We start from the raw sequence: 12,405 nt of genomic DNA on the forward strand, positions 1-12,405 counted from the left end.
AACTCTTGAAGAAACATCCACCAATGCAGCAGCAGTAACATCCACTACAACAACAGAGGCCTTTACAACAACAGCTGAACCATCCACCACTACTGCAGCATTAACATCTACTACAACAACAGAACCTTCCACTTCATTATTCACAACTAATGCCAATAGAGCACCTGGAAATGAAGTATCAATAACTCTTGTGTTTCGCTCTGAAGATACATTTATAGATGAACTCAGTGATAAAACTTCTACTGCTTTCAAAGAAAGGGCTGCACGTGTTCAAAACCTTGTGAGTTAAGACTGAAATTCTGAATTCACTGTATAATCTCTGAGGGAATGAGCTGTCATTACATTTATTTTTTAACACTTAAAACCTGTTCAACAAACTTATGTGTTTATTGTAACTGCCTGTGTTTTGTTACAGCTTAAAAATGGTTACAAATCCTACAAATCCTTGCTAGATGTCATTGCTGTAGAATTCAGGTAAATTTACTATATTGCAATGCAATTTATAAATGTCCCATTCATGTGTGTTTGAAACTGTGAGAGAAAAAAGAGAAAGAGGCCATTAATGCACTTTTTTCAGTGAAATATATTAAGATAAAAATCATATTATGCAGTGATACTAATTTAATGTTTGCAAATAATTTTTTTCAGGAAGGGGTCAACCTATAATATAGTAGACCTGGTTTTCAATGGTTCAGAGAGTGTGCCTTCAAATGCTGAAATTACCAACACATTACTAACCGACCCAAATATTGTCAGTGCCCTGAACGTAACTTCTGCTTCTGTTGAAGTTAATGGCACAGGTAAGTCTTACAACAACTAAAATAAAAATATCAAAAAGTATCCCATATAAATGAATAAGAATGTTAACAATGACAAAAATACTTTTTCAAAAACTAATATTACATTAAACTAAGCTTGTTTAGTATTTCCTACATGACATATATATATATATATGCAAATGCAATATTTTATTCATCATTTCCATCTGAAATATGTAACTAATTAAAAAACTTTTTTTTTCTATCAAGAAACAACTGCTCAACCAACAACTGAATACTCAACAGCCAAAGCAAGTCCTGCTGATACATTAATCACTATTGCAGAACTAACATCTACTACAACAACAGAGCCCTCCAAAACAACTCCTCCTGAAACATCAACCACTGCTGCAGAAATAACATCCACTACGACAACAGAGCCCACCACAACAACAATTGAAACATCCACTTCTACTGCAGAAGAAACATCTACTACAACAACAGAGCCCTCCACAACAACTCCTCCTGAAACATCATCCACTATTGCAACAGAAGCATTTACAACAACTGAGCCTTCGACAACAACTCCTGCTGAAACATCCACCAGTAATGCAGCAGAAACATCTACAACGGCAACAACAGAAACCTTCACAACAACTTCTGGAACATCCACCACTGCTGCAGCTTTAACATTTACAACAACAGCATTTACAATTACAACAGAGCCGTACACAACAATTCCCATGGAAACATCCACAACTGCTGTAGAGGTAACATCTACTACAACAACAGAGCCCTCCACAACAACTCCTCCTGAAACATCCATGACTACTGTAGCAATAACATCTACTACGACAACAGAGCCTTCAACAACAACAGCTGAAACATCCACCACTGCTGCAGCATTAACATCTACAACAACAGCATTTACAACTACAACAGAGCCGTACACAACAATTCCCATGGAAACATCCACCACTACTGCAGATGTAACATCTACTACAACAACATCTACTACAACAACAGAGCCCTCCACAACAACATTTGCGGAAACACCTACCATTACTGCAGCAGAAACATCCAAAACAACATCTACTACAACAACAGAGCCGTACACAACAACTCTTGCTGAACCATCCACCACTACTGTAGCATTAACATCTACTACAACAACAACATCTACTACAACAACAGAGCCATACACAACAACTCTTGCTGAACCATCCACCACTACAGCAGCATTAACATCTACTACAACAACAACATCTACTACAACAACAGAGCTGTACACAACAACTCTTGCTGAACCATCCACCACTACTGCAGTATTAACATTTACTACAACAACAGAACCTTCCACTTCATTATTCACAACTAATGCCAATAGAGCACCTGGAAATGAAGTATCAATAACTCTTGTGTTTCGCTCTGAAGATACATTTATAGATGAACTCAGTGATAAAACTTCTACTGCTTTCAAAGAAAGGGCTGCACGTGTTCAAATCCTTGTGAGTTAAACCTGAAATTCTGAATTCACTGTATAATCTCTGAGGGAATGAGCTGTCATTACATTTATTTTTTTAACACTTAAAACCTGTTCAACAAACTTATAAGTGTTTATTGTAACTGCCTGTGTTTTGTTACAGCTTAAAAATGGTTACAAATCCTACAAATCCTTGCTAGATGTCATTGCTGTAGAATTCAGGTAAATTTACTATATTGCAATGCAATTTATAAATGTCCCATTCATGTGTGTTTGAAACCGTGAGAGAAAAAAAGAGAAAGAGGACATTAATGCACTTTTTTCAGTAAAATATATTAGGATAAAAATCACATTATGCTGTTATACTAATTTAATGTTTACAAACACTATTTTTCAGGAAGGGGTCAACCTATAATATGGTAGACCTGGTTTTCAATGGTTCAGAGAGTGTGCCTTCAAATGCTGAAATTACCAACACACTACTAACTGACCCAAATATTGTCAGTGCCCTGAACGTAACTTCTGCTTCTGTTGAAGTTAATGGCACAGGTAAGTCTTACAACAACTAAAATAAAAATATCAAAAAGTATCCCATATAAATGAATAAGAATGTAAACAATGACAAAAATACTTTTTCAAAAAAATAACTAATATTACATTAAACTAAGCTTGTTTAGTATTTACTACATGACATATATATGCAAATGTGATATTTTATTCATCATTTCCATCTGAAATATGTAACTAATTAAACTTTTTTTTTTCTATTAAGAAACAACTGCTCAACCAACCTCTGAATACTCAACAGCAAAAGCAAGTCCTGCTGATACATTAATCACTATTGCAGAACTTACATCTACTACAACAACAGAGCCCTCCACAACAACAACAACTGAACCATCCACCACTGCTGCAGAAATAACATCTTCTACAACAACAGAGCCCTCCACAACAACAGCTGAAACATCCACCACTGCTGCAGAAATAACATCTTCTACAACAACAGAGCCCTCCACAACAACAGCTGAAACATCCACCACTGCTGCAGTAATGACTTCTTCTACAACAACAGAGCCCTCCACAACAACAGCTGAAACATCCACCACTGCTGCAGAAAAAACATCTTCTACAACAACAGAGCCCTCCACAACAACCCCTCCTGGAATATCAACCACTATTGCAACAGAACCATCTACAACAACAGAGCCTTCGACAACAACTCCTGCTGAAACATCCACCACTACTGCAGCAGTAACAACTACTACAACAATGACCTCCACAACAACTCCTCCTGAAACATCCACAACTACTGTAGCAATATCAACTACGACAACAGAGCCATCAACAACAACAGCTGAAACATCCACCACTGCTGCAGCAATAACATCTTCTACGACAGATGAGCCATCCACAACTCATGCTAAAACATCAACCACTACTGTAGCTGTAACAACAACAGAACCCTCAACAACAACAGCTGAAACATCCACCACTGCTGCAGAAGTGACATCTACGACAACATCTACTACAACAACATTTACAACAACAGAGCCCTCAACAACTCTTGCTGGAACATCTACTACAACAACAACAACAACAACATCTACTACAACAACAAAGCCTTCCACAACAACTCCTCCTGAAACATCCATGACTTCTGTACCAATAACATCTACTACGACAACAGAGCCTTCAACAACAACAGCTGAAACATCCACCACTGCTGCAGCATTAACATCTACAACCATAGCATTTACAACTACAACAGAGGCGTCCACAACAATTCCCATGGAAACATCCACCATTACTGCAGATGTAACATCTACTACAACAACATCTACTACAACAACAGAGCCCTCCACAACAACATTTGCTGAAACACCTACCACTACTGCAGCAGTAACATCCAAAACAACACCTACTACAACAACAGAGCCGTACACAACAACTCTTGCTGAACCATCCACCACTACTGCAGCATTAACATCTACTACAACAACAACATCTACTACAACAACAGAGCCGTACACAACAACTCTTGCTGAACCATCCACCACTACTGCAGCATTAACATCTACTACAACAACAAAACCCTCCACTTCATTATTCACAACTAATGCCAATAGAGCACCTGGAAATGAAGTATCAATAACTCTTGTGTTTCGCTCTGAAGATACATTTATAGATGAACTCAGTGATAAAACTTCTACTGCTTTCAAAGAAAGGGCTGCACGTGTTCAAAACCTTGTGAGTTAAGACTGAAATTCTGAATTCACTGTATAATCTCTGAGGGAATGAGCTGTCATTACATTTATTTTTTAACACTTAAAACCTGTTCAACAAACCTATGTGTTTATTGTAACTGCCTGTGTTTTGTTACAGCTTAAAAATGGTTACAAATCCTACAAATCTTTGCTAGATGTTATTGCTGTAGAATTCAGGTAAATTTACTATATTGCAATGCAATTTATAAATGTCCCATTCATGTGTGTTTGAAACTGTGAGAGAAAAAAGAGAAAGAGGCCATTAATGCACTTTTTTTCTGTGAAATATATTAAGATAAAAATCACATTATGCTGGTAAACTAATTTAATGTTTACGAACACTATTTTTCAGGAAGGGGTCAACCTATAATATAGTAGACCTGGTATTCAATGGTTCAGAGAGTGTGCCTTCAAATGCTGAAATTACCAACACACTACTTACTGACCCAAATATTGTCAGTGCCCTGAACGTAACTTCTGCTTCGGTTGAAGTTAATGGCACAGGTAAGTCTTACAACAACTAAAATAAAAATATCAAAAAGTATCCCATATAAATGAATAAGAATGTAAACAATAACAAAAATACTTTTTCAAAAACTAATATTACATTAAACTAAGCTTGTTTAGTATTTACTACATGACATATATATGCAAATGTGATATTTTATTCATCATTTCCATCTGAAATATGTAACTAATTAAAAACTTTTTTTTTCTATCAAGAAACAACTGCTCAACCAACAACTGAATACTCAACAGCCAAAGCAAGTCCTGCTGATACATTAATCACTATTGCAGAACTAACATCTACTACAACAACAGAGCCCTCCACAACAACAGCTGAACCCACCACCACTGCTACAGAAATAACATCTACCACAACAACAGAGCCCTCCACAACAACTCCTCCTGAAACATCAACCACTGCTGCAGACATAAAATCTACTACAACAACAGAGCCCTCCAAAACAACAGCTGAAACATCCACCACTGCTGCAGCAATAACATCTTCTACGACAGATGAGCCATCCACAACTCATGCTAAAACATCAACCACTACTGTAGCTGTAACAACAACAGAACCCTCAACAACAACAGCTGAAACATCCACCACTGCTGCAGAAATAACACTTACTACAACAACAGAGCCCTCCACAACAACAGCTGAACCCACCACCACTGCTACAGAAATAACATCTTCTACAACAACAGAGCCCTCCACAACAACCCCTCCTGGAACATCAACCACTATTGCAACAGAACCATCTACAACAACAGAGCCTTCGACAACAATTCCTGCTGAAACATCCACCCCTACTGCAGCAATAACAACTACTTCAACAATGACCCCCACAACAACTCCTCCTGAAACATCCACGGCTACTGTAGCAATATCAACTATGACAACAGAGCCATCAACAACAACAGCTGAAACATCCACCACTGCTGCAGCAATAACATCTTCTACGACAGATGAGCCATCCACAACTCATGCTAAAACATCAACCACTACTGTAGCTGTAACAACAACAGAACCCTCAACAACAACAGCTGAAACATCCACCACTGCTGCAGAAGTGACATCTACTACAACAACAGAGCCCTCAACAACTCTTGCTGGAACATCTACAACAACAACAACAATAACATCTACTACAACAACAAAGCCTTCCACAACAACTCCTCCTGAAACATCAATGACTACTGTAGCAATAACATCTACTACCACATCAGAACCATCAACAACAACAGCTGAAACATCCACCACGACTGCAGAAGTAACATCTACTACAACAACAGAGCCCTCAACAACTCTTGCTGAAACATCCACCATTACTGCAGCTGTAACATCTACTACAACAACAGAGCCCTCCACAACGACAATTGCTGAAACACCTACCACTACTGCAGCAATAACATCTAAAACAACATCTACTACAACAACAGAGCCATACACAACAACTCTTGCTGAAACATCTACCACTACTGGAGCAGTAACATCTACTACAACAACATCTACTACAACAACAGAGCTGTACACAACAACTCCTGCTGAACCATCCACCACTACTGCAGTATTAACATTTACTACAACAACAAAACCCTCCACTTCATTATTCACAACTAATGCCAATAGAGCACCTGGAAATGAAGTATCAATAACTCTTGTGTTTCGCTCTGAAGATACATTTATAGATGAACTCAGTGATAAAACTTCTACTGCTTTCAAAGAAAGGGCTGCACGTGTTCAAAACCTTGTGAGTTAAACCTGAAATTCTGAATTCACTGTATAATCACTGAGGGAATGAGCTGCCATTACATTTATTTTTTAACACTTAAAATCTGTTTAACAAACTTATAAGTGTTTATTATAACTGCCTGTGTTTTGTTACAGCTTAAAAATGGTTACAAATCCTACAAATCCTTGCTAGATGTTATTGCTGTAGAATTCAGGTAAATTTACTATATTGCAATGCAATTTATAAATGTCCCATTCATGTGTGTTTGAAACTGTGAGAGAAAAAAAGAGAAAGAGGACATTAATGCACTTTTTTCAGTAAAATATATTAGGATAAAAATCACATTATGCTGGTAAACTAATTTAATGTTTACAAACACTATTTTTCAGGAAGGGGTCAACCTATAATATAGTAGACCTGGTTTTCAATGGTTCAGAGAGTGTGCCTTCAAATGCTGAAATTACCAACACATTACTAACCGACCCAAATATTGTCAGTGCCCTGAACGTAACTTCTGCTTCTGTTGAAGTTAATGGCACAGGTAAGTCTTACAACAACTAAAATAAAAATATCAAAAAGTATCCCATATAAATAAATAAGAATGTAAACAATGACAAAAATACATAAAAAAAAGGACTCTAATATTACATTAAACTAAGCTTGTTTAGTATTTACTACATGACATTTATATGCAAATGCGATATTTTATTCATCATTTCCATCTAAATTATGTAACTAATTAAAAACTTTTTTTTCTATCAAGAAACAACTGCTCAATCAATAACGGAATACTCAACAGCCAAAGCAAGTCCTGCTGATACATTAACCACTATTGCAGAACTTACATCTACTACAACAACAGAGCCCTCCACAACAACAACAACAACTGAAACATCCACCACTGCTGCAAAAATAACATCTACTACAACAACAGAGCCCTCCACAACAACCCCTCCTGGAATATCAACCACTATTGCAACAGAACCATCTACAACAACAGAGCCTTCGACAACAACTCCTGCTGAAACATCCACCACTACTGCAGCAGTAACAACTACTACAACAATGACCTCCACAACAACTCCTCCTGAAACATCCATGACTACTGTAGCAATAACATCAACTACGACAACAGAGCCATCAACAACAACAGCTGAAACATTCACCACTGCTGCAGAAATAACATCTACTAGAACTACAGAGCCCTCCACAACAACTCCTACTGAAACATCCACCACTACTGCTGCAATAACATCTTCTACGACATATGAGCCATCCACAACTCATGCTGAAACATCAACCACTACTTTAGCAGTAACAACAACAGAACCCCCAACAACAACAGCTGAAACATCCACCACTGCTGCAGAAATTACATCTACTACAACAACAGAGCTCTCCACAACAACTCCTCCTGAAACATCAACCAATATTGCAACAGAAGCATCTACAACAACTGAGCCATTGACAACAACAGCGAAACCATCCAACACTACCGCAGCAGTAACATCAACTATAACCGAGGCCTTCACAACAACCCCTCCTGAATCATCCACCACTGCTATAGCATTAACATCTACAACAACAACAACAACAACAGAGACCTCCACAACAACAACTGAACCATCCACCACTACGGTAGCAATAACAACAACAACAGAGACCTCCACAACAACAACTGAACCATCCACGACTACGGTAGCAATAACATCAACTACAACGGAGCCCTCCACAACAACAACTGAACCATCCACCATTAGAGCAGCAGTAACATCAAGTACAACAGAGCCTTACACAACAACTCCTCCTGAAACATCCACCACTGCTGCAGCATTAACATCCTCAACAGCATTAACAACTACAACAGAGCCCTCCACAACGACTCCTGCTGAAACATCTACTACTGCTGCAGAAGAAACATCTACAACAAGAGAGTCCTCAACAACTACTCCTGCTGAAACATCTACCACTACCACAGCAGTAACATCTACTACAACAAGAGAGTCCTCAACAACTACTCCTGCTGAAACATCTACCACTACGACAGCAGTAACATCTACTACAACAAGAGAGTCCTCAACAACAACTTCTGCTGAAACATCCACCGCTATTGAGGCAGAAACATCTACTAATAGTGTTGCAGTAAAGTCTACTACATCAACAGATTCCTCCACAACAACTCCTGTTGAAACATCATCCACTACTGAAGCAGTAACATCTACTATGGCAACAGAGCCCTCAACAACAACTCTTGAAGAAACATCCACCACTACAGTAGAATCAAGATCTACTATTACAACAAAGCCACCAACAACTTCTACTGAAATATCTACTATAATAACAGAGCCCTCAACAACAACAACTGCTGAAACATCCACCACTACTGCAGCAGAAACATCTATTACAACAAGAGAGTCCTCCACAACAACTGCTCAAACATCCACCGCTACTGCAGCAGAAGCATCTACAACAACAGAGCTGTCCACAACAACTTCTGTAGAAACATCTACTACTAACATTGCAATAAAGTCTACTACAGCAACAGAATCCTCCACAAGTCCTGCTGAAACATCAACCACTACTGGATCAGTAACATTTACTATGACAACAGAGCCCTCCACAAGAACTCTTAAAGAAACATCCACCACTAATGCAGAAGTAGAGTCAACAACAAACTTTGAAGAAACATTCACTACTACAGTAGATTTGACATCTACTACTGTAACAGACCCATCAACAACAACAACTTACACTGAAATATCCACCACTACTGCAGCTGTCACATCTACTACAGCAGAGCCCTCCACAACAACCACTCCTGAAACATCCACCGCTACGGCAGCAGTAACATCTATTACAACAGCAGAGTCCTCAACAACTCCTGCTTATACATTCACCACTACTTCAGATGTAGCATCTACTATTACAACAGAGCCCACCACAACAACTAATGCAGAAACATCCACCACTACCACAGCAGTAACATCTACTACAACAGAGTCCACCACAACAACTCCTGCTGAAACAGCCATCACTACTGCAGCAGTAACATCTACAACAACAGAGACAACATCTCCCTCTACTACTGTAAATACAGTATCTGAAAATGTAGTAGTAACAACACTGTTTTTTACCTCCCAAGATACATTTATAGATGACTTCAATGATAACAGTTCTCCCGCTTTCAAGAAAAGGGCTTCATTTGTTGAAGGACTTGTGAGTAAAGACAAAAATTCTCTATTCACTATAGTGTATTTGTTTTTAGTGCAGTGTATACAGTATACAGTGTACTGTTGTGTTCAGCGAATTTTGGTGAATAAAAGTCATTGTGCTGTTTTAAAAGCGTTTATATATGAACAACAAACGTATGTGGCTTAACTGTAATAATTTGTATTGGTTACAGTTTGTCAACATTTTCAAACGGTTTGATTCCTTCATACGAGCCATTGTCAAGAAATTCAGGTAAATAGACTGTATTTCAATGTGGCTTATTTTATTCACACTGCTTAAAAATACTTTGCGAAACAACATAAAATCTTGTGATTAATGGATTATTGGACAGGCTGCAATATTGAGAAAGTGTTCTGAATATTTCATAGCACTAATATGATTTTTCTAAACAATATTTTTCAGGAAAGGATCAGTCAATACGGAAGTTGATCTTCTTTTCAACAGTACAGATGTTGTGCCATCAAATTCAGAAATTGGAAATACAATATTGAACAACACACAATTTCTAAATGACCTAAACGCAACTGCTAATTCAGTTGACATTAATGGAACACGTAAGTCTTATTTCAATGTGAAAAAGTATGTTTCAATGTGAAAAAATGTGTCAAAACATCTTAAACTGAAAACAACTCAATAAACATTTTTTGTCTATCAGAAATATCATCAATTACTGAGCCAACAACTGAATACTCAACACCCACAACAACATCAGCTCAAATATTCACCACTACTGCAGCAGCAACATCTACAACAACAGAGCTCTCCACAACAACTCCTATGGAAACGTTTACTAATACCATAGCAGTAACATCTACTACACCAACAGAGTCCTCCACAACAACTCTAGAAGAAACATCCACAACTGAATACTCAACACCCACAACAATGCCTGCTCAAACATCCACCGTTACTGTAACAGAAACATCTACAACAACAGAGCTCTCCACAACAAGTCCTGTGGAAACGTCTACTACTACCATAGCAGTAACATCTACTACAGCAACAGAATCCTCCACAACAACTCCTGTTGAAACATCAACCACTACTGAAACAGTAACATCTACTATGACAACTGGGTTCTCCACAACAACTCCTGTGGAAACGTCTACTACTACCATAGCAGTAACATCTACAACAGCAACAGAATCCTCCACAACAACTCCTGCTGGAACATCCACCACTACTTCAGTTGTAACATCTACTACACCAACAGACTCCCCCAAAACAACTCTAGAAGAAACATCCACAACTGAATACTCAACACCCACAACAATGCCTGCTCAAACATCCACCACTACTGCAGCAGAAACATCTACAACAACAGAGCCCTCCACAACAACTCCTGTGGAAACATCTACTACTACCATAGCAGTAACATCTACTACACAAACAGAATCCTCCACAACAACTCCTGCTGAAACATCCACCACTACTGAATCAGTATCATCTACTATGACAACAGGGTCCTCCACAACAACTCCTGTGGAAACGTCTACTACTACCATAGCAGTAACATCTACTACAGCAAAAGAATCCTCCACAACAACTCCTGCTGAAACATCCACCACTACTTCAGTTGTAACATCTATTACACCAACAGAGTCCCCCACAACTACTCTAGAAGAAACATCCACAACTGAATACTCAACACCCACAACAATGCCTGCTCAAACATCCACCACTACTGCAGCAGAAACATCTACAACAACAGAGCCCTCCACAACAACTCCTGTGGAAACATCTACTACTACCATAGCAGTAACATCTACTACACAAACAGAATCCTCCACAACAACTCCTGCTGAAACATCCACCACTACTGAATCAGTATCATCTACTATGACAACAGGGTCCTCCACAACAACTTCTGTGGAATCGTCTACTACTACCATAGCAGTAACATCTACTACAGCAACAGAATCCTCCACAACAACTCCTGCTGAAACATCCACCACTACTTCAGTTGTAACATCTACTACACCAACAGAGTCCTCCACAACAACTCTTGAAGAAACATCCACAACTACAGTAGAATTAACATCTATTATTATAACAGAGCCCTCAACAACAACTCTTACAGAAACATCCACCACTACTGCAGCAGAAACATCTACAACAGCAACAAGCGAATCATCCACAACAACTGCTGCTGAAACATCCACCAGTACTTCAACTGTAATGTCTACTACAACAAGAGAGTCCTCAACAACAACTCTTGAAGAAACAACCACAACTGAATACTCAACACTCACAACAACACCTGCTAAAACATCCACTGCTACTGCAGCAGAAACATCTACAACAACAGAGGCCTCCACAACAACTCCTGTGGAAACGACCAACTAGTACCATAACAGTAACATCTACAACAGCAACAGAATCCTCAACAACAACTCCTGTTGAAACATCAACCACTTCTGAAGCAATAA

At 38.6% G+C, this 12,405-nt stretch overlaps 1 protein-coding gene across 1 annotated transcript; it reads left to right on the top strand.

Annotated features, from left to right (window-relative positions):
* Window positions 1-2,657: 2,657 nt before the first annotated feature.
* On the top strand, window positions 2,658-12,394 carry LOC130220177 (mucin-2-like). Its single transcript, XM_056452556.1, has 11 exons — window positions 2,658-2,790; window positions 4,094-4,488; window positions 4,624-4,682; window positions 4,858-5,009; window positions 5,229-6,763; window positions 6,901-6,959; window positions 7,135-7,286; window positions 7,509-9,961; window positions 10,149-10,207; window positions 10,379-10,530; window positions 10,632-12,394. The coding sequence occupies exons 1-11, from the start codon at window positions 2,658-2,660 to the stop codon at window positions 12,320-12,322; spliced, it is 6,840 nt and encodes a 2,279-aa protein (XP_056308531.1). The 3' UTR covers window positions 12,323-12,394.
* Window positions 12,395-12,405: the final 11 nt, after the last annotated feature.

This window comes from Danio aesculapii, unplaced genomic scaffold (assembly GCF_903798145.1).
Source record: "Danio aesculapii unplaced genomic scaffold, fDanAes4.1, whole genome shotgun sequence".
Taxonomy (NCBI): Eukaryota; Metazoa; Chordata; class Actinopteri; order Cypriniformes; family Danionidae; genus Danio; species Danio aesculapii.

Excerpts from the sequence above, each read along its gene's own strand:
- LOC130220177 (XM_056452556.1), top strand. The coding sequence starts at position 2,658 with ATGGTAGACCTGGTTTTCAATGGTTCAGAGAGTGTGCCTTCAAATGCT. Across the intron at positions 4,489-4,623 it reads CTGCACGTGTTCAAAACCTT|CTTAAAAATGGTTACAAATC; the intron begins GTGAGTTAAGAC and ends GTTTTGTTACAG. Across the intron at positions 10,531-10,631 it reads AGTTGACATTAATGGAACAC|AAATATCATCAATTACTGAG; the intron begins GTAAGTCTTATT and ends TTTGTCTATCAG.